Source organism: Hyperolius riggenbachi, chromosome 7, assembly GCF_040937935.1.
Source record: "Hyperolius riggenbachi isolate aHypRig1 chromosome 7, aHypRig1.pri, whole genome shotgun sequence".
In the NCBI taxonomy this organism is placed as follows: domain Eukaryota; kingdom Metazoa; phylum Chordata; class Amphibia; order Anura; family Hyperoliidae; genus Hyperolius; species Hyperolius riggenbachi.
The window spans coordinates 24,693,830-24,717,545 of record NC_090652.1 but is presented as its reverse complement, the minus strand read 5'-3'; the positions used below and the strand labels follow the sequence as shown (position 1 = coordinate 24,717,545).

The 23,716-nt window shown below is 43.3% G+C and overlaps 2 protein-coding genes across 2 annotated transcripts in view; both read left to right on the top strand.

The window, feature by feature from the left end:
* The window catches only part of LOC137524164 (indolethylamine N-methyltransferase-like), a 543,463-nt gene that overhangs the window by 130,194 nt on the left and 389,553 nt on the right, over positions 1-23,716 (top strand). The gene's annotated exons all lie outside the window — the stretch shown is intronic.
* Positions 561-23,084, top strand: LOC137525430 (indolethylamine N-methyltransferase-like). The gene is made up of 3 exons (XM_068246512.1): positions 561-889; positions 18,850-19,057; positions 22,448-23,084. The coding sequence occupies exons 1-3, from the start codon at positions 739-741 to the stop codon at positions 22,869-22,871; spliced, it is 783 nt and encodes a 260-aa protein (XP_068102613.1). The 5' UTR covers positions 561-738; the 3' UTR covers positions 22,872-23,084.

Sequence of the window (23,716 nt, the reverse complement as noted above, 5' to 3'; positions counted from 1 at the left end):
TGATCAGAAAAAAAAACCCTCCCAGGCCAATGCGGCCGTGGGAATTGAAACGCTCAGCAGGTTAATTCCGTGTACAGCGCTGCGATCTATGGCAGCGCTGTACGGGGACAACCCTGACACTGAGCTGTCCCCTCCATTGGCCACAAAAGTGATCGTCTTTCTTAGGTTGATGCCTAGGAGAGCCGATCACACTAATTTGCTCTTTGGGGGGAGGGAGGGATGATGAGTATTTAAATCTAAAGAAAAATAGCTATTTTTTATTAAAATAAAGAATATAAAAAAATTAATAATAAAAAATATACGTAGAAGCAATGATCAGATGCCACCAACAGAAAGCTCTGTTGGTGGCAAGAAAAGGGGACACAATTCATTTGTCTGCTAAGTGTTATGGCTCTGCAGTGAGCTATTAAAGCCGCAGAGCCCGGAATTGTAAAATATATCCTGGCTTACTAGGGGGGGGGGGGGGGGTTAAGTCTACGGTCCTCAAGTGGTAATTGCACATAGCATGTAAATGGTTAGCAAATACTAGGTTTATTATAATTGTCAATCATTTGGTACTCAGCTCAGTCAGCTGAATCCTCATGACTGACTTGTGAGTGTGAGAAACAGTTATGGAAATATACTGGATCGCACAGTAATAGGTGTATCTACCTGCTGCTGTATAACTACAAAGAAAACACCAAAATCTAATAACCACAGTGGAAAGTAAGAAACCAAAGCGAAGGGGATCGTTACGAGATGGATTGCGAACCAAAAAAATTCTACCACGAGCATGACTTTGATTCTAGACATTACCTTGAGACGTATTACTCCGACAAGCCAGGCATGGCCTTTGCAGAAGATTCATTGAAATTTCCTGTGGTGATTTCTCATTACCTGTTCAGCTCTGGTATGTATATCACAGCCATATGTGTCTAGTAGGTTTATCTTTTGCTGTTAACATCGTGCTTTGGTTGGAACACTAAGGTAGGCAGCTTGGGTAACACAGGAGGTTTTATAAAAGGCTTACTGTGTATTTACAAACACATGTAACTAATGCCTGTGTTTTTAATGACAGGGACAGGTACTGCAAAAGACCTGCTGGGAGAATCTCAGCTAGTATTTTACTGGTAATATCCTAAATGCCTTTCTATGGGCAGTGATCACAGTACAGGTTATTAGACTGCTCAGAAAACTACTTATCTTTCCTGTTTATTTATTGTGTTGATCGTAATGGATCATTTTCCTTTTGGGAATTTTCAGGTCATTTTTGCAGATACGATCTTGATGATTATTACAATTTAGCATTTCTTGATTTTGCTTATTTTTGCATGTTACAAAAAAGTACTAATGTGTTAATAGGCATGAGAGAGCACATTATCGCTTAGTTGAGTATATGTGCAAAAATGTATAGGTGTGCATGCAATGATTCTTTTCACCAAATTCACACCAAAAGCACCGTTCACATAGATTAATGTTTCACAAGATAATTAATTAATTTATTTATTTATTTATTGTACTTATAAAGCTCCAACTTATTATGCAGATCATGAGTTAATACAAAAAATACAATAAAAAAAAGTTAGAAATTTTAGATTTGGTGTCATAATTGTGAATATTGCAGCACAAGTAGCAGCAAAATTACTACGGTGTGAAATTCAAGCTTATCACTATTTTTTTTTTTTTTGGTATGCATTCTGCATCTGGCCATGTGGAAGGGAAAATGTCCTATGTAGAGGTGAATGGCAAGTCTCTGGTGGATTCATTTATAACAATGTATGTGCAGCTTTGGGACACTAGGGTAGGTAGTGTGGGCCACACAAGAAGCTTGGCAGAACTCACATAGTTTATCCTGCTATGGCAAATATGTGTAACTAATGCTTGTGTTTTATTGGCAATTATAGAAGGGCAGTGTTTCAGACCCAAAGTTACCTTTAAATTAAACTGTTTAAAAATGTTTAATTTATAATATTAATGCGGAAGAAAGTCTAGAGAGCAGGGACTGCGATGGGTCTTGCAACAAAAAATTCCAGAGGGTCCGCACACTCTAATGTACCATGTCCTGTTTATTCAAAAAAAACGTGACACACCATTCCACAACCAACGAGTCGTTTCGGGGCCCCGTGGGGTCCCCTTTGTCAAGGCTACAGTACAGAATGGTAACAATGTGTGATTACATGAAGGTGATATAAAACCAGTTTTCCCACATTAAACCACACCCCCATTACAAAATTGCCGCCCAAAAAAATTAGCATAATTTGCATAATTAACCTAATCCTTGGAGTAATCTCATATGCATATGACCTCTTGTGGTCTCATACCAACAAAGACAATAAATCACATTATGCCAGCTTGATAGAATTAAACCATATGCACTTTTACCTGTTAAGGTACGCTGTAGTCCAGCACAGTACTGCCCTGAATGTGTGCTGACGCCATCTCCGCACTATGCGTACCCGATCATTGCTGCTGCCGTCTGTTGCGGAAGTCCCGCCTCCCTCTGGCCGTTACCAGCCCCGGGTCATCTGCGAGACCATTCTCGCTGGTCCCCGGCGCTGTCACTCGCCGCAGCTTAGCTCCGCCCCCATTGACGTCACATTGTTGCTCTCCTCATGCCGATTCCGCCCAATTTGGAATCATGCAGCCAATCACTGCGCGCGTCAGTGTGTGACCACTCCCCCTGTCATTTCGTTCGCTCCACACCTCCGGAGCAAAGTGGGGGTACCGCCGCGTGCTGGGGTCGCTAGGTGACCAGTAAACACTGTTCTGCAATGTGCTAAGAGCAGGGGCTGCGGCTCCATAGCCCACAGTTCCTGCTAACAATACAATGGGGGCTTTTGTAACTCACTGTGTGAGTCATGGCAAGTCATCACACACATTCTGTGCAGGCTGGGGGACTAATGCAATCATTGCGCAGCATATGATATGCAGACACCGTGCAATAACAAGGGAGCCCCACTCCTCCATATAATCCAATAACAATTTTTGTATCTTCAACCTAGGAAAATACATAACATATTTAATATGGCCAAGGCAAAGTTGCGTAAGAGGTGCCGTTGGGGCCAACTATAGGTATTTACTCACCCGGTGCAGGAAATAGATAATACCACCAGAAAGACACCACAGTGAAAGAGTATAAGCCAACACCTAAGGGATGGGATAAAGGAGAATATAAGATTTAGAAAGAATATTTACACTGTACATATGAAAAGTTAGACAAACTATCTACACTGTACATATTAACTGGCTGCTTAAGCACAATAGATCACCTCTGTTTCAGAAAGCAAGTAAGGCTGTTGTTGGTGTTCAAACCCCCGGGTACGACTGTATTGAGGGTATAAATCCAAAATGCTTCCCTTTGTAATAGGGATTGTCTGTGATCACCTCCTCTCCTTGGCGCCTGTACTCGTTCTATAATCATGCCTCTCAATGAGTGAACCTGATGCCTCATCTCCAAAAAATGCAATGCTACTGGCTTTGTTGCATCAGGGGTTTCACCCTTTGCTACCGCCGCATACATCGTCCTAATATCGCTGCGATGACGCTGAAATCGTTTCTTAAAGGGACCTGTGGTCATGCTTACATAGGCCAGACCACAGGGACACTTGAGCATGTAAACCACGTGATCTGTGTCACAGTTTACATAGTCGCGAATGGCATATTTTTTGCCACTTTGGGGATGGATAAACGTATCACCAATGATCAATGAGTTGCAAATGTTGCATTTATGGCATTTGAAGCATCCTGTTCTCTCAGAAAACTTGAACCCCTTCTGCATATATTTTTGCCAGGGATCCGCTTGTACCAAAGTACTGCGGATATTCTGGCAATTTCTATATGCAAACAAGGGTTTTGCTTTGATCACTGGGGCCAGTTTTTTGTCAGCCATTAAAACATTGTGGTTTTTTTGTGTGGCTTGCTTAATCTGTGTAGCCATTGGGCCAAATTTTTGTACCAACGGTACACATTCTCGTTTTGCTTGAACATACATTTCTAAATTCATTGCCACACACCTACTTTTCTTTTGCTTTATCAAGCGCTCGGTTCAGGATGGTTTCACTATACCCCCTCTCAAGAAACCTGTTATGCATCAACAAAATTTGTTGATCTCTTTCCTCATCAGTATTGCAGATCCTGAAGACCCGCAGGAATTGAGAGATTGGCAAGGAGTTGATGAGATGTGGGGGATGATAGCTTTCTGCTCTCAAAATACTATTCCTATCTGTGGGTTTCTGGAACAAGGTGGTTATAAATCTCCCTTCTCCTTTACTTATCTTGACATCTAGAAATGTAATACTCTCAGTGGAGAACTCAGGGTTAAATACAATACCATCTGCCAATCCATTCAAGAAATCAAAGAACATTCCCAGCTGATGGACATTCCCGTCCCACAGCAGTACCACATCATCAATAAACCTATACCACACTTTGACATGTTGTTGATACAGTTCATTGGGGTAGATTTTGGTCTCTTCAAGATACCCCATAAAGAGATTAGCGAAAGCGGGTGCGGCCGAACTTCCCATTGCCGTCCCTTTGATCTGTTCAAACCACTCATTCTCAAAACGAAAACAAATGTTTATAAGTACTGTTTCCAAACAATGTTGTATATATTCACTAGGCACCTGTTTGTTTTCCCTTTTGTTCAAAAAATGACTGACAGCAGTCAATCCCTTTTCTATAGGTATACTAGTGTACAACGCAGAAATGTCCATTGAGCATAGTATCATAGAGTCAATATTTCCATGAAATACCTTGAGCTTACCCAGAAAGTCATCTGTATCCCTCAGATATGCTGGAAGTCTCTGTACCAAAGGCTGCAAATGAAAATCTACATACCTTGCCAATGGCTGAGTTGCAGAGTCTGACCCTGAAATGATCGGTCTATACTTTAAGGGAGACAAACCTTTATGGACTTTTGGTAACACGTAAATAATGGGCGTTTGTGGATTGTCGCAAAGAAGATATTCCTTTGTGGTATCTGATATCCAACCATTTTTGTGACCTAATTCAACCAGTTGGTCAATCTTATACATAATATTTGAGGTGGGATTTCTCATGATGCGCTTATAGCTGTCGCCATCACTAAGCATGGATGTCATCGCTGATCTATATTCTCCATAGTCCAGCACCACGATCGCTCCACCCTTGTCCGCTGGTTTTATAATTATGGTGTCATCTTTCTTTAGGTTGTTCAAGGCATCTCGTTCTCCTATAGACAGATTGTGTTTCGGCCGTATTTGATCAACTCCTTGTAGGACTTCGTATTTGACTGTCTGGGTGAAAGTCTCAATAGTTGGAAATTGACCTGCAGGAATAAATTTACTTTTGAGTTTGAGTGGCGTGTCCAGTGCAGTTTTCTCCTTCTGAGGCTCCTTAGAAAAAAATTGTCTTAGCTTCATATTCCGTTCGTATTTGAACATGTCAACTTCAAAGTCAAACTTGTTGAACCTAGAGAAGGGGCAAAATGATAGACCTTTTGAAAGTACCTGTGTTTCTTCCGTTGTGAGTATTTTATTGGAAAGGTTCAATACTGGTGTTTCTGTCTCCTTGTTTGTACTGGTGAGTGACTGCCTTTCTTTGAGCTTCCTGCCCCTCCTGAGTCTCCTCCAGCGGCGCCCTCCTGAAAATGGCGCTGGGATTTTTGTGCAGGTCCAGTGGCACTGTCACTGTCTGAAGTTGGATTCTCACTCCCCACGTCACTCCCCTTCCCAGTAGGTATTTGTGGTTTCTGAGGTCTTGGTTTCCTCGGTCTTGTTGGTTTCCTGGGAAAACGAGGGGGGTATCTCGGATTACCGCCTTCCCGGATCCCAGTAAGCCAGGGATACACACGGCCTTCCTGGTAATCCTGATTCACCAGTTTGAATTTGTCCCTTTTATATTGTTTCTGCTGTTCGATATATTTTTTTTGTTATACTTGTTTTATTTTCAAAAATACTGATTTCACTGTATTACAATTTGTCCACATTTTGACAATGTTACAAATATCCAACCAGTAGAAAATAGTTCAACAGAGGTAAACTGCGAACGTGGAAGAGTCTTGGTAAGAATCTTATTTAAGTGAAAACATGAATAAACCAAATAAGTCCTAAGGAGGCAAAAGTCTTAGCTCATAGAAGAGCGTTTTCAGATGTGATGTTGATTGTAGTTTAAGTTTTCGCTGTGGAGAGTAGAGAGTATCACATTGCCAACACAAGGGGTTGGGTGCAGATATAATTGTGTAAGCGTCAAAACTCGAAAAAGGAAAGAGGAGAAGAGAAGAAAAGACAATTGTATCTACATAGAGGTATATAGAAAAGTGGGGCCACTCTGACACTACTCTGACCTGTGCTTCATAGAGGGGTTGTATGGGGGTTACCAAGGGCCTGGGCTGTGTATCGTCTAAGGTGGATGGTAAATAGGGGAGGAATAGGGCCATGAATCCCAAATTTTGTGGAAATTTAATTCCGTATCTCTCAGTGATGCTGTGAGTTGTTCCATATTTTTTGTCCAGTTAATTTTATGAATGACTTCTGATATATCAGGGGGTGCTAATTTTTTCCAATTGGACGCAATAGTTAGTCTAGTAGCAGTTAGTATGTGAGTAATTAGACGGTTGGAGTGTTTGGGAACTTTTTTCAAAGGTTTGCCCAGGATCATATGCACAGGATCTAAGGGAACTGTAATATCCATTGATGTTTTGATTAGATCCCGAACTGTGGACCATAGATTGGAGATCAGGGGGCAGAACCAAAAAATATGTTCTGTGGTTCCTTTATTATTGCACCCTCTCCAGCAAAGATCCGATGAGCCTGGGTAGATCTTTGCTAATTTGGCTGGTGTTAGATACCAGTGGAAGAGGATCTTATAGATATTTTCTCGAATCTGAATACATTGAGATGAATGTCTAGCATTGGTCCATATCTCAGACAAGTCTTCTAGGGGAATGGGGGTTGAGAGGGAACTGGCCCATTTATGCATATAGATGTGATCAGGTGACCATGTTCCTGATTTTGTATGTAGCAGAGCGTAAATCTGAGATATCAGGCCCTTTTGGTGGCCAGGCTGTTTACAAATTCGTTCAAAGGGAGATAGAGTAGGAGGTGATTTTTTCAGGAGAGTTTGCAGAAAATGAGAGATCTGGTTATATTGCAATAGAAGTTGGGGTGTGAAAGTAATTTTTTCCTCTAGGTGGGGTTTGCCATATGCTTTGCCCGTTAGTGGATTGAGCCAGTCGCTGAGGTTAAAGTAACCCAGGTTAAACCACCTATTCATAAAGGAGTTTGATAGCCCTGGGGGGAAATGGGGGTTGCCCAGAATTGGGCATAGAGGTGAAGGAGATGACTTCAACTTGGCGGGGTGGCTGGTATTTTTCCAAATATTGAGTGTAAATTTAATGGTAGGAAGCAATTGTTGTTCATTGGTCCTAGGTTGAGGGTGAGACCATAGGAGAGATGCGAGGGACATGGGGAGAATGCTAGAGGCCTCGATAAGACCCCATTTGGTGAAGACCTTCAGGCTTGTCCATTCAGGGAGTTGGCGCAGATGTGAAGCTTGATAATAATACCTAAGATGAGGTACCCCTAGACCCCCCTGATCCCTAGGAGAGAGGAGAACAGATCTTGAAATTCGAGATCGTTTATGATTCCAAATAAATGAGAAGAAGGCTGATTGCAGGGATGATAACTGATGGGCAGGGACCTGGACTGGGAGGGTCTCAAACAGATATAGGAGACGTGGGAGTATATTCATTTTGAGGGCGTAGATGCGTCCTAACCAGGAGATCTTATAGGCCGTCCATTTGTGGAGGTCTTGTAATATTTTTTGGATAAGAGAAGGGAAGTTGCGTTTGTAAAGTGTACTATATGTAGGAGTTAAATGGATACCTAGATATTTTAGTGAGTGGGTTTGCCATCTATAGGGGAAAGATGACTGTATTATTGTAAGTAACTGAGAGGGAATTTTAATAGGCAGGGCCTCCGTTTTGTCCTGGTTAAGCTTGAATCCAGACAGGGATTCAAACTTTCTCAGGGTATCATGTAGGATTGGGAGTGTAGTGAGGGGATTAGTGAGGGTAAGGAGTATGTCGTCTGCAAAGAGGGATATTTTATATTCTCGTTTACCAAATAAGATTCCTGTGATATCTGTATTTTGTCTTATAGCTGAAGCCAGGGGCTCGATGCTCAGAGCAAATAGTAAGGGGGAGAGAGGGCAGCCCTGTCTAGTGCCATTATGGATCGGGAAAGGGGATGGGGGAGCAAAGGGCAATTTAATCGAAGCTGAAGGGGATGAATATAGAAATTTTATCATGGAGAGAAATGGACCTGAAAAGCCTTGGTGGTTTAGAACATGGAAGAGGAAAGGCCAATTGAGACGGTCAAAAGCCTTCTCTGCATCTAAACTAAGGAGCAGAGAAGGTTTGTTGGATCTATTCATTATGGATATAAGATCAATAGCTCGGCGGGTATTGTCCCCTGCTTGTCTACCCATAATGAAGCCCACTTGATCGTTATCAATAAGTCTGATAAGAATAGGATTGAGGCGATTGGCTAAGGTTTTGGTGATGATCTTCAGGTCTGAGTTGAGAAGGGAGATAGGGCGATAGCTTTGGGGTAAATGGGGGTCTTTACCATCCTTTGGGAGGACAGTAAGCAGGGATGCTAATAAGGAAGGAGGGGGGGTTTCCCCTTCCATAATCTTATTTGCTAAATTAACCAGGTGGGGAGTAAGAATAGAGCTGAAGTTTTTGTAATAGGAGTAGGGAAGGCCGTCTGGTCCTGGTGACTTGGACGATGGAAGGGCTTTAAGTATTTCTAAGACCTCTTCAGTTGTTATGGGGGTATTAAGAGATAGGCGTTCTTGTTCTGTGAGTTTTGGAAGGTTTAGCTGAGTGAGGAAGGATAGGACCCTTGAGTCGTAATTTAGAGAGGAGGAAGGGTCTGGTAAGTTGTACAGTTGCTCGTAAAAAGATGTAAAGATTTGAGCTATCCGGGAGGGGTCATGATGAAGAGTGCCCTGTTGGTCTTTTAAGGAATGGACGGCCTGATATGATCCCCTGGGATTTAGCTTTCGAGCCAATATGGTGTGAGGTTTGTTGCCCCTTTCAAAAAATAACTGTCTTGTCCATTTTAAGCTTTTCTCTAGCTGAGATGATTGAAGGGACCTAATGTCTAATTTTATACGTTGAATGTCAGAAAAGTGGACCTGTGTGGGCTGTAATTTGTATATGGAGTATGCCTTAGCAAGAGAAGCATTGAGATGAGTCAGCTTCTCAGAGGAAAAACGCTTACGTTTGGAGCTTTCTGCAATGAAGAAGCCTCTTATAAAAGCTTTATGGGATTCCCAAACTAAGCCAAGGGACGGAACTGAATCTATGTTTATATCAAAGAATGATTTTAATTCTTCACAGCATTTAGCAATTAAAGTTTTATCTCTGAAAAGTGACTCATTCAATCTCCAGTGCATAGGTTTATGGGGGGAGGATAACCAGTCGAGTTCTGCTGTTACCGCTTGGTGGTCTGACCATGCAGTTGGGATGATATTTGAGGAGATAAGTATCGGTAGAGTAGGGGCATTGGTGAAGAAGTAATCTATTCTGGAATGAGAGGCATGGGGGGGGGGAGAAGAAGGTGTACTCAACACTCGTGGGGTTGGCTATGCGCCATAGGTCTAGGAGCCTATATCTCCTTAGAAGGACCCTAAATTTACGTGAGTTTCTGTCATGAGATGCCTGGGAGGGAGAGGAGGATGGGGTGCTCCTGTCTTTTGTAGATGAGAAGGCCAAGTTGAAGTCACCTCCTAAGATAAGAGTCCCTTTCATTACCTTATTAAGCTTTGCCAAAAAGGTAGTAAGGAAAGCAATTTGATGGGATGTGGGGGCATATACATTAGCTATCGTGATTGGTTTTCCTGCCAAAGCTCCCACCAGTATCAGGAAGTGACCTTGAGGGTCACTGATGGTTTTATCTATCTGTATGGGTAAATCTTTTTTGCACAGGATAGCTACGCCAGCACGTTTTTTTGGGCCTGAGGCCAGGTATGCAGAGGGATAAAATTTGTTAGTGAGTCTTATGGAGTCATTAGAGGTCAAATGGGTCTCTTGAAGGATGACCATGTCAGAGTCGAGTTTCCTGATATCTCTCAATAGAGATGACCTTTTTTGTGGGATATTCAGGCCCTTGGTGTTAAGTGTGTATAGATTAACCATTATCTATGCTGTAGATATGCACATATTTAAGGACAGAGAGTATCAGTAGTGGCCAGTAGGTAGAGAAAAAGACAATAGGTGTAAGGATAGCGAGAAACCAGAAGGGGTAAGTTGTATAAGACAGCATCTGATGAACAATAACAAAAAGGTAACCACTGCAATTTATGTGGTAACATTGTGGAGCAACTCTAAAGAGCTGCAAAAGTGAGAACTGCCTAAAAAGGTAACTTGGTCCCCGGGAAAAACCATGGGGCCAAGCGGCAGTCCTCCGGAGGTACATGCGGGTGAGCCAAGAGGGCCGCCCAAATCTCCTCTGCCAAAAAAAAAATAGGAAAATGATCGGGGTCAACATTATGGTTGAACCGGAGTTAAATTGGGAACACAACCTGAACATGAACATAACATAACATCTATCTTCAAGACAAGCATATCAATTCACATTATGAGAGAGAGAGGATATGATAGAAAAAACATATTTGCGTGAAGACCAGGTCTGAAGCTATGGCCACGTAGAGTCATGATTGGTGTAGGTATATCAGGTAGGTAAGGCTTCCATATCCTCCGATGGGTCTGGAAAGGTGAGACTGCGTAGGTGGCCTCTGGATCTGTCTGCCATGTGGCGGATCTTCCTTGGGGGGGAACTTGGCGAAGAGGGCAGGCTCTGCTGAGTGCTGAGAGTAGGAGGAAGACGAAGGCCTAGTTGTTTAAGAAACATTGGTGCATTGTCCATTTCTGAGACTGTAAAGCGTGCGCCATTCCTGTTTACAGATAAGCGGAAGGGGAAGCCCCATTGGTACTGAATTTTGGCATCTCTCAACAGCTGGGTGATGGGCCTGAAGGCTCTTCTTTTGGCCAGAGTAATAAGGGATAAGTCATTGTATATAGAGAGTTCGTCCCCTTTAAAAGAAACTGTAGAGGTGTTACGGATCGCTCTCAGAAGGGCCTCTTTTGATTCATAATAGTGGAGTCTAATTATAACATCTTTAGGTCTCTGTGCTGAGGTTCGTCTCTCACCCAGGGAGCGATGGGCTCTGTCCATTCTCCACATTTCGTCAGGTAGCTCGGGCACTAATGATTTATAAAGTTCCAGGAGATGAGGAAGAAGTTTATCAGAGGTGATAGACATAGACATACCTTTTATGCGTATGTTTTGGCGTCTTTCCCTGTTTTCAAAGTCCTCCTGGGTATCTCTTATTGATTTAAGGTCATTTTGGATTAAGCGCTGTTCGTCCTCAATGTCCTGTTGTTTAAAGGACATGGCCTCCATTTTTGTTTCCAGGGAGTTAGTGCGCTCTGCCAGAGTGGAAAAGTCACCTCTGAGGTCCTTCACTGCTGTGAAGATCATCTGCTGAAGGGAGTCGTGTATGACTCGGTAATGCCTGTCTAGGGCTGAGTCCAGCATGGCAGCGGTGAGCGGTGTGAGGTCTGAGGCCGGGGGACCCACGTCAGGCTGCTGTGTGAGCTGCTGCTGAGGTTGTGTGGGTTGGAGCGTCTCTGTGTCCGGAGCGCGGTCGGCGCCATCTTGGATCGTGGAGGTGCGGACATACCGGTCCATGGAGCCGGTTTGTGAGGCTGCCTTGGAGTTACTTTTTGCGGCCATCTGTGCCCAGGAGTTTCCGCTGTGTGGACCCGTTGCGGCCGCGCTGTTTAAGCGGAAGAGGAGCGGTGTGCGGCCTAATATGGCAGGGATGTGGGCAGGAGCTCGGAGCCTAAGCGGCCATCTTACGATCGCCGCGCATGCGCCTCTTTGCTGTTCGATATATTTAATAATATCAGATTCCAGCAAATCTAGATCTTTCTGAAGATTTGTTTCAATGCCCGCCTTAATTCTTGGTTGAATATGGCTATAAATCTTAGTGATTTCTTTATTAATACCTCCAAGAAGGACTTTGACCTCTTCTATAATCATCAACATGTAGTTTAAAGAATGTTGGGTAGATAAGGCACACCACCTCAAGCAAAATTCATGTTTATGCCTGCTGATCGTAGGCTGGATTTGCAGTCTGAAACCTTTGGGGATTTTCTTTAATTTATAATACTGCGATAGTGTTTGATCATGTAATTCAAGATCAGCCTTCTTTTTCTTTAATCGTCTTAATTCATTTAGCAGATCATTGGTGGTTTCACTACCAAATGCTGTATCTGTGTCAGCAAACAAAATAGACTCCACTTCTTCCGGGGAATAAGTGAACGGTTCAAACAAGCCTGTACTTGGCTCCATTCAGATAGTAGAAGCGTACAAATATGACACCACTTGTAGTTGCCTCCAGGTTGCCTTCGTACACTATTCGAAACAGTCACTGACCCAATCGCAGTTGCAATGACTCTGAAGATAGATATAAGCAGTCTATGCAAAACAGTATGTAGACACTTACGTCCTTGGCAACCCGTAAACTGGTGGTTAAAGGTGTCACTTCCAGTGATGCAGCTGTGCTATAATACGCCAGTTCCTTCCAATCGCAAAGGTGCTGGAAATGAGGACAGAAACCTAGTTCCGTGTTCCTCGCTGTAGGTGTCACTTCAAATGGCCAGGTGGGTGCAGACTCTACAGAAAAGATCCAAGTGCACAGAAAGAAGTCGCACACCACTCATGAGGTGCTGAACCAATTTGTAATCCACAAAAAATTCCAGAGGGTCCGCACACTCTAATGTACCATGTCCTGTTTATTCAAAAAAAACGTGACACACCATTCCACAACCAACGAGTCGTTTCGGGGCCCCGTGGGGTCCCCCTTTTGTCAAGGCTACAGTACAGAATGGTAACAATGTGTGATTACATGAAGGTGATATAAAACCAGTTTTCCCACAGTAAACCACACCCCATTACAAAATTGCCGCCCAAAAAAATTAGCATAATTTGCATAATTAACTTAATCATTGGAGTAATCTCATATGCATATGACCTCTTGTGGTCTCATACCAACAAAGACAATAAATCACATTATGCCAGCTTGATAGAATTAAACCATATGCACTTTTACCTGTTAAGGTATGCTGTAGTCCAGCACAGTACTGCCCTGAATGTGTGCTGACGCCATCTCCGCACTATGCGTACCCGATCATTGCTGCTGCCGTCTGTTGCGGAAGTCCCGCCTCCCTCTGGCCGTTACCAGCCCCGGGTCATCTGCGAGACCATTCTCGCTGGTCCCCGGCGCTGTCACTCGCCGCAGCTTAGCTCCGCCCCCATTGACGTCACATTGTTGTTCTCCTCATGCCGATTCCGCCCAATTTGGAATCATGCAGCCAATCACTGCGCGCGTCAGTGTGTGACCACTCCCCCTGTCATTTCGTTCGCTCCACACCTCCAGAGCAAAGTGGGGGTACCGCCGCGTGCTGGGGTCGCTAGGTGACCAGTAAACACTGTTCTGCAATGTGCTAAGAGCAGGGGCTGCGGCTCCATAGCCCACAGTTCCTGCTAACAATACAATGGGGGCTTTTGTAACTCACTGTGTGAGTCATGGCAAGTCATCACACACATTCTGTGCAGGCTGGGGGACTAATGCAATCATTGCGCAGCATATGATATGCAGACACCGTGCAATAACAAGGGAGCACCAATCCTCCATATAATCCAATAACAATTTTTGTATCTTCAACCTAGGAAAATACATAACATATTTGATATGGCCAAGGCAAAGTTGCGTAAGAGGTGCCGTTGGGGCCAACTATAGGTATTTACTCACCCGGTGCAGGAAATAGATAATACCACCAGAAAGACACCACAGTGAAAGAGTATAAGCCAACACCTAAGGGATGGGATAAAGGAGAATATAAGATTTAGAAAGAATATTTACACTGTACATATGAAAAGTTAGACAAACTATCTACACTGTACATATTAACTGGCTGCTTAAGCACAATAGATCACCTCTGTTTCAGAAAGCAAGTAAGGCTGTTGTTGGTGTTCAAACCCCCGGGTACGACTGTATTGAGGGTATAAATCCAAAATGCTTCCCTTTGTAATAGGGATTGTCTGTGATCACCTCCTCTCCTTGGCGCCTGTACTCGTTCTATAATCATGCCTCTCAATGAGTGAACCTGATGCCTCATCTCCAAAAAATGCAATGCTACTGACTTTGTTGCATCAGGGGTTTCACCCTTTGCTACCGCCGCATACATCGTCCTAATATCGCTGCGATGACGCTGAAATCGTTTCTTAAAGGGACCTGTGGTCATGCTTACATAGGCCAGACCACAGGGACACTTGAGCATGTAAACCACGTGATCTGTGTCACAGTTTACATAGTCGCGAATGGCATATTTTTTGCCACTTTGGGTATGGATAAACGTATCGCCAATGATCAATGAGTTGCAAATGTTGCATTTATGGCATTTGAAGCATCCTGTTCTCTCAGAAAACTTGAACCCCTTCTGCATATATTTTTGCCAGGGATCCCTTGTACCAAAGTACTGCGGATATTCTGGCAATTTCTATATGCAAACAAGGGTTTTGCTTTGATCACTGGGGCCAGTTTTTTGTCAGCCATTAAAACATTGTGGTTTTTTTGTGTGGCTTGCTTAATCTGTGTAGCCATTGGGCCAAATTTTTGTACCAACGGTACACATTCTCGTTTTGCTTGAACATACATTTCTAAATTCATTGCCACACACCCACTTTTCTTTTGCTTTATCAAGCGCTCGGTTCAGGATGGTTTCACTATACCCCCTCTCAAGAAACCTGTTATGCATCAACAAAATTTGTTGATCTCTTTCCTCATCAGTATTGCAGATCCTCAAGACCCGCAGGAATTGAGAGATTGGCAATGAGTTGATGAGATGTGGGGGATGATAGCTTTCTGCTCTCAAAATACTATTCCTATCTGTGGGTTTCTGGAACAAGGTGGTTATAAATCTCCCTTCTCCTTTACTTATCTTGACATCTAGAAATGTAATACTCTCAGTGGAGAACTCAGGGTTAAATACAATACCATCTGCCAATCCATTCAAGAAATCAAAGAACATTCCCAGCTGATGGACATTCCCGTCCCACAGCAGTACCACATCATCAATAAACCTATACCACACTTTGACATGTTGTTGATACAGTTCATTGGGGTAGATTTTGGTCTCTTCAAGATACCCCATAAAGAGATTAGCGAAAGCGGGTGCGGCCGAACTTCCCATTGCCGTCCCTTTGATCTGTCCAAACCACTCATTCTCAAAACGAAAACAATTGTTCATAAGTACTGTTTCCAAACAATGTTGTATATATTCCCTAGGCACCTGTTTGTTTTCCCTTTTGTTCAAAAAATGACTGACAGCAGTCAATCCCTTTTCTATAGGTATACTAGTGTACAACGCAGAAATGTCCATTGAGCATAGTATCATAGAGTCAATATTTCCATGAAATACCTTGAGCTTACCCAGAAAGTCATCTGTATCCCTCAGATATGCTGGAAGTCTCTGTACCAAAGGCTGCAAATGAAAATCTACATACCTTGCCAACCAGATCACGTGGTTTACATGCTCAAGTGTCCCTGTGGTCTGGCCTATGTAGGCATGACCACAGGTCCCTTTAAGAAATGATTTCAGCGTCATCGCAGCGATATTAGGACGATGTATGCGGCGGTAGCAAAAAGTTGAAACCCCTGATGCAACAAAGCCAGTAGCATTGCATTTTTTGGAGATGAGGCATCAGGTTCACTCATTGAGAGGCATGATTATAGAACGAGTACAGGCGCCAAGGAGAGGAGGTGATCACAGACAATCCCTATTACAAAGGGAAGCATTTTGGATTTATACCCTCAATACAGTCGTACCCGGGGGTTTGAACACCAACAACAGCCTTACTTGCTTTCTGAAACAGAGGTGATCTATTGTGCTTAAGCAGCCAGTTAATATATACAGTGTAGATAGTTTGTCTAACTTTTCATATGTACAGTGTAAATATTCTTTCTAAATCTTATATTCTCCTTTATCCCATCCCTTAGGTGTTGGCTTATACTCTTTCACTGTGGTGTCTTTCTGGTGGTATTATCTATTTCCTGCACCGGGTGAGTAAATACCTATAGTTGGCCCCAACGGCACCTCTTACGCAACTTTGCCTTGGCCATATCAAATATGTTATGTATTTTCCTAGGTTGAAGATACAAAAATTGTTATTGGAGTATATGGAGGAGTGGGGCTCCCTTGTTATTGCGCGGTGTCTGCATATCATATGCTGCGCAATGATTGCATTAGTCCCCCAGCCTGCACAGAATGTGTGTGATGACTTGCCATGACTCACACAGTGAGTTACAAAAGCCCCCATTGTATTGTTAGCAGGAACTGTGGGCTATGGAGCCGCAGCTCCTGCTCTTAGCACATTGCAGAACAGTGTTTACTGGTCACCTAGCGACCCCAGCACGCGGCGGTACCCCCACTTTGCTCCGGAGGTGTGGAGCGAACGAAATGACAGGGGGAGTGGTCACACACTGACGAGCGCAGTGATTGGCTGCATGATTCCGAATTGGGCGGAATCGGCATGAGGAGAACAACAATGTGACGTCAATGGGGGCGGAGCTAAGCTGCGGCGAGTGACAGCGCCGGGGACCAGCGAGAATGGTCTCGCAGATGACCCGGGGCTGGTAACGGCCAGAGGGAGGCGGGACTTCTGCACCAGACGGCAGCAGCAATGATCGGGTACGCATAGTGCGGAGATGGCGTCAGCACACATTCAGGGCAGTACTGTGCTGGACTACAGCGTACCTTAACAGGTAAAAGTGCATGTGGTTTAATTCTATCAAGCTGGCATAATGTGATTTATTGTCTTTGTTGGTATGAGACCACAAGAGGTCATATGCATATGAGATTACTCCAAGGATTAAGTTAATTATACAAATTATGCTAATTTTTTTGGGCGGCAATTTTGTAATGGGGGTGTGGTTCAATGTGGGAAAACTGGTTTTATATCACCTTCATGTAATCACACATTGTTACCATTCTGTACTGTAGCCTTGACAAAGGGGACCCCACGGGGCCCCGAAACGACTCGTTGGTTGTGGAATGGTGTGTCACGTTTTTTTTGAATAAACAGGACATGGTACATTAGAGTGTGCGGACCCTCTGGAATTTTTTGTGGATTACAAATTGGTTCAGCACCTCATGAGTGGTGTGCGACTTCTTTCTGTGCACTTGGGTCTTGCAACAACCCTGCCTATTCCAACACACGGCTACTTAGTATTGGTTTAATTTACGAAACAACTGCTGCTGTCAGTGAAAACATATGTATTAGGGGATAGTAGATACATCATTATTATTATTATTATTATTTATTGGATTTATATAGCGCCAACATATTACGCAGCGCTGTACAATAAATAGGATTACAGACAATGATAACAGGGGTGACAGCACAATACAGGTAATTTAAAATAGATACAACAATACAGGTAATAGGCAATAAAACACACAACACAAGGCAGATAGTAATACAATGCCAGATTTACACTGGAGTGGTAGTGGTAAAAATACAAGTTCAAAATTCTGGGTAAAGTGCACACACAGTCATGTATGATACACAAGGGGAGAGGGCCCTGCCAAAGGCTTACAATGTAGAGAGAGGGGTTGGTGACACAAAAGGAGGGGGTGCATCATGAAGTTCTTGGAAGAGAGGGTTAAGGCAGTGTTGAGTTGATGTAGGACTCCTTGAAAGTGAGTTTTGAGTGCCTTTTTGAAGGTGTTGAAGGTGGGAGCAAGCCTGATGGGCAGTGGGAGAGAGTTCCACAGGATGGAGGTCTTGTGAAGTCCTGCAGTCGTGCATGGGAGTGTGAGATGTGTGGGGTGTATAGGAGGAGGTTGTTGGAGGAGCGAATTGGGCGGCCAGGTGGGTATCTGCTGACCAGGTCAGAGATGTAGGTTGGGCAGCACTTGTGTATAGATTTGTATTCCTAACATAGGACCTTGAAGCTGATTCTGAAGTGAATTGGAAGCCGGTGAAGGGATTTGCATAGGGGAGACAGAGCGGTGGGAGGAGTAGATTAGTCGGGCTGCTGCATTCATGATGGATTGTAGGGGGTCGATGCGGTTTTGAGGAAGGACTGACAGGAGGGAGTTACAGTAGTCCAGGCGGGAGATGATGAGGGCATGGACAAGGAGTTTGGCAGTGTTTGGGGTCAGGAAAGGCCGGATCTTGGAGATGTTGCGTAGATGAAAATTGCAGGCCCTAGATACAGTTTGGATCTGGGGGGGTGAAGGTGAGGGCTGAGTCCAGGGTGACACCCAGGCAGCGGGCTTGTATGGTTGGACGAATCATTGTGCCATTGACAGTGACGTAGAGGTCTGAGGGGGGTGAAACAGCATGGGGTGGGAAGATTAGTTCAGTCTTATCCAGGTTTAACATTAGGAACCTGGCAGACATCCAGGATGAGATAGCTGAGAGGCCGGAGGATACCTTCTCCATGGTGGTGGTGGAGAGGTCAGTGGTATGGAGGTAAATCTGGGTGTCATCAGCATATAAGTGATAGTTGAAACCCAGAGAGGAAAGGAATTTTTTGATGGAGGCGGTGTAACGTGAGAACATCAGGGGCCAAGAACGGAGCCTTGGGGGACTCCAACTGAGAGGGGGATGGAGGTTGAGGAAGAACCATTGAAGAAGGTCTTAAAGGAGCAACATTAGGTCTTAAAGGAGCGACATAGACATTAAAAACACTTTCCCAGCTTCATGACTTTGATGTGTTTAATAGATTGTTTTAATAACCCTGCAGGTATTGTGAAGGGAGATGTTCTGATTGACATCAGTTCTGGTTCCCTCATTCATCATCTCTATTCAGCTTGTGATGTCTTCAAAGACATAATTTTACTGAAGCTCAATGAGAGATGTACCATGGAGACAAGCAGATGGAAGGACACTCGTACTGGAGCTTTTACTTGGGCACACGCATCCTCCCATGCCGCTAAGTTAGAAGGAAAGAGGTGAGCTGTCTTGTAAATACAGCCTATTAGACAACCAACACCAAAGGATTGCCTTTGGACCAATTTCACTATTTAATTTGTCAAGAAATTCAAAGTTCCCAGGTGCACTTCAAAACCAATAACAGTACTAAATTTCTTGGTTTGCCACAGTTCAGTGTAGGAATCTAGAGGAACAACCAAAAGGGCATATATTTCATATATATGTAAAAGAAATGTGCATGGCCTAAAACTAGTCTCCAGCTATTGCTCCAATACCCAGCACTGTAAGACTACCAACTGTGAGGCGTGCCATTCCTTATGATTGGTAGTAGAACATGCACTTAAAAAAATTGTCTCTGCATTTGCCCTAGACAGCACAATCAAGAGGCCCCTCATGGCTGTAATGGAGCTGGCAGTATAACAGGAGTGGCAATGAATCTGGTAAGTGGCCAGTTGGTGGGGGTGTGTGCTGCATATGTGGCAGTTAAATTAGCCCAGTGGTGGTCCCAGAATTGGTTGGCTTGCAGTGCTGGAGCAGCAATTGGAGAGCAAAGATTCCACCATACACCCCTTGGGACCTACTACCATGTGCATTAGCTAATTGCCCACACCTTCACAAGCAATAAAATAGGTGCGGATGAGGTCCTTGTCCTTGACATGCACAAAAGGTTTAGCAAGTATTTCTGCCCCTTCTCACACAAACCCCCTCCATGTCATGAACCAGTATTGTTCAGGAGGTGGGTGTAATTTTGTTATTTTCTACCTAATGTTTTTGAAAAACAAAAACAACAAAAAAACACTGAGATGAGAAGTTATGTAGCTCTAAAAATCCTGCATCCCACACAAAGAAAATAAAAATATTTAGTACTCAAATGTGTCTACAGATACAGATACAAGATACATATTTGGCAGCTGATCATCTTTTTTTGCATTCGATCTGATTTTGATAAACACACTTAAAGCTAATGTAACCCCTGTTTAAAAAAAAAAAAAGTCAGATACTCACCTAAGGAGAGGGAAGGCTCGGCCCTAATGAGCCATCCCTCTTCTCTCCCGCTGGCCCCGGTGCTGCGCTGGCTCCTCCGTTCTCATCCGACGCAGAAGGGACTTCGGAAGCCTTCTGGAGCCGAGTCCTCCCGAAGACAGGCGGCGCACACGCCAGTGCGTCATAGAGGGCACGCGCATGTGCGCAGTGTTATCGCGGCCCGTCTTCGGGAGCACTTGGGCTCCCGAAGCATTTCCGAAGCCTCCTTTCGGCCGGGAGACAGCGGTATTTAACCAAAATGGTCGAATACCGCTACGGGGGAGCCAGGACAGCAGCGGGCACCGGGAGGAGGAGAGGGAGTGCTCTATAGGACCCAGAGCCTCCCTCTCCTTAGGTGAGTATCTGACTTTTTTTTTTTAACCCGGTTCCCATTAGCTTTAAGTCCTTTATTCCTTTAATACTCAATTAGTATGGATTGGGCCTTTCCAATTGGACCTCTACAATGTTTTGCTAAATCATTAAATTAAATGGGTTAATAAAACTCACACATTTAATTTGCCAATTTGTCCCAGTTATTACAAAATTTAAATTGTTTTCCTATGTATGACAACATGTGCGTTGCCTATGACCACCTATGTATGGCAACAATTTAATATTTTGAAATAAAGGTGTATTTTTTCTGTTTTGTATTTTTTCAAAACCAATCAGTAATAGCATTCCTTTATTTACAAGCCTTTATTTGCCAAAATAACAGTACTATACCCTTTTGACATACATAGTAATGCTGCCACTTTTTTTTAAGTGTTTTATTTTGGTAACTATGGGAGGTGGGGTATTTTTTTTAATCACTAGGTATCCCCACCCACACTTTTCTGTGTGCTCTGAACAGAGTTCAAAGCACATAAACAGTGTTCTTACAGGAAAGATCATTGGCTTCTTATTGAAGCCATTATTTTTCCATTACAGGCACTTTGATTAGCTCAGGGAACAAATGTTCCCGTTCACCAATCAATGATGTGTCAGTCTTGGCACTGACAGGTACGCTAGATGGGAGCATGTAGGCATGTGCGCAGCAGCAGGTAAATTTTTAATACATCCGTTTGCCATCAACAGAGACAAACTGGACATTTTTAATATAAAGAGCAGTCAGGTAGTGGTTAATAAAAAGTAATGCGCTACTAAATTATCATACATGTTAGTAATCAGATTAGTGCTATAGAAAATATTACTGCTAAACAAGTAAAATTGATGTGGAAACTATTGTCTATCCAACCCCCCCCCCCCCCCATATTACAAATTGCATTGTATCCCACAATTTTATGAGAGCCTTTCTCCCCCTTACCTCCCCATACTGCATGTTGCACGGTTTAATTCCTCTCTCTCACCCTACACACACCTCTCTCCTGACACTGGTAGTGTGTCTAATAGTCCCTCTTCCTCCTAAAAATAGGTTATATTGATGTAGTGGTCCATTATTTCCCCACAGTAGTCCCTGATATTCTAGTGGTCCCCCTCCTCATTTTGCTTTCATGGTGGTCTAGTAATCCCCCTCTTCATATTACTTCACTGGTGGTCTAGTGCTCCCTATCCAGCTTTCCTGGTGTTCTTGTGGTCAACCTTCTCCCTTTCAGCAAGCCCTGGTGTCTCCTTATCCCCATATTGCTTCCCAGGTGGTCTAGTGGTCCCCATCCCCATATTGCTGTCCTCTTGTGGCCCCCTCCACATTTCCTTGTTGTCTAGTGTGCTCAATCCTTTTATCGGTTCTGTGGTGGTGGTCTAGTACCCTGCATGTTGCTTCCCTGGTGGTCTAGTGCCTGCATATTGCTTCCCTGGTGGTCTAGTAATTTCCATATCACTTCTCTTGTGGTCTACTGGTCCACCCTCCCGTTATTGCATCTGTGGTGGTGTAGTGCCCTCCCCTTCACATATTGCTTACCTGGTGAATTGATGCCTTCCTCCCAAATGCTGCTATGGTGATGTACTGGTTGACTAATGCTCCCACCTCCCCTACCCCCATGCAGAGTAGCAGAAGCAAGAAGATGCTAACCTAATCCAGCTGGCCCAGGTTTAGGTGAGCATATTCTTGCTGCCATTGCCACTGCTCTAAATAGACAGTAGGGAGCACTGGAGGGGGACCCTTAAAGAGGGAGGAGAGAATTCAGGCCTGAGGCACATCAAGAGCTGGAGGATCCTTTAGTTGTCCAGTTCCGCCCTGGATATGGTTCCCCTTTTGCATAGTGTTAAACTAGCCTTTTTAACCAGAGGAGAGTGAGGCTGAAGTAACAGAGTGGGGTGGAGAGTTACTCTAAATAAGTGAGGTCCAATTTACCACTTATCAGTAATAAAGCAGGGTAAGGTTCCACCCAGGACTGACTTCTTAAATCTCCTGTGATAATGTTAACGCCTCTGTAATTTGTTTATTTCAGTGCAGAAATTCAGGACAAGGATGAGCAGCTAAAGACATCCATCAGTCACGTGATATCATGTGACTTTGAAAATGAGAATATAACGTATCCTGTTGTGCTTCCACTCGCCGACTGTGTCACCAGTTTATTGATATTGGATTTCATCAGTAACAATGAAGACAAATACATAAAAAACCTGGAAAAAATCTCAAAGTTGCTAAGACCTGGAGGCCACGTTATAATAGGTGCATTATTAAATGCATCTTATTTTCTGGTTGCAGGAGAAAAATTTCATATTTTGAAATATGATGAAAGCTTTGTGAAAGCTGCCCTCAGCAAGCTGGGCTTTGTTATTGATTATTGTGCAGTGCAGAGGAGAAGGGATGACAGTAAACTTACTGATTATAAAGCCGTTATGTTTATCGCAGCTTTCAAGACCAAGTAGGTCAAGATTGCTGCCTACCTTCATCTCAAAACATGTGTAGCTATACAGCTAGAGCTGCCATTAAAAGTTTTTGTGCTCTCTGTAAACCCTACAACCTTCACTAGCTTACCCTTGGTATATTTGTCCTGGTTATCACAAGATTTAAATCATGTCCCTAGTACAAAGTATGGTGACAATATATTATTTTAAAATAAAGGTGTATTTTTTGTTGTGGTTTTCATTTTCTCATTGCACGCTACCAATGATTACAAGCCGTTATTAGCAAAAAGCAATACACTCTCATGGCATACATATTTAAAAAACTGAGTCCCTAAGGGAACTATTTATGTAATCTCTTTTCAATTCTGTCATTTTTTTTATTGTGTTTTATTTTGGTACAAAGTGTATGAAAATAGCCATTTTATTGTATCTCATTAAGTCTGCCACTAAAAGTAAATCTAATGACATAGGCCTGAGATCTCAAACACCCCAAATTCTATTTTCTGGCTTGTCACGAAAAAAAATTATACCCTATATACATAATCAGATAGATTTTTGGCCACACAATACACTGTTAACCATTAGCAGCACCAACTGATTTATCAAGGCCAATTTTTTTGCACCAAAAGTAATACAGTCATTCTTTCTTAGTAAAGGCCATGGAGTGTCTGAACAGTCAAGAAGAGCCATAAATGTTACCATTCTGAAAACTAGAGACTCAGGCCTACTCAGATACATAGTTTGTAACATTTGTACTTATGTGGGTTTTTTTTACACAGGGATGGAAGATATGTACTCATAACACACAGCACTGAGAGACAGAAGGGGAAAGAGAGCCCTGGCCAAAAAGGCTTTACAGTTTAAAG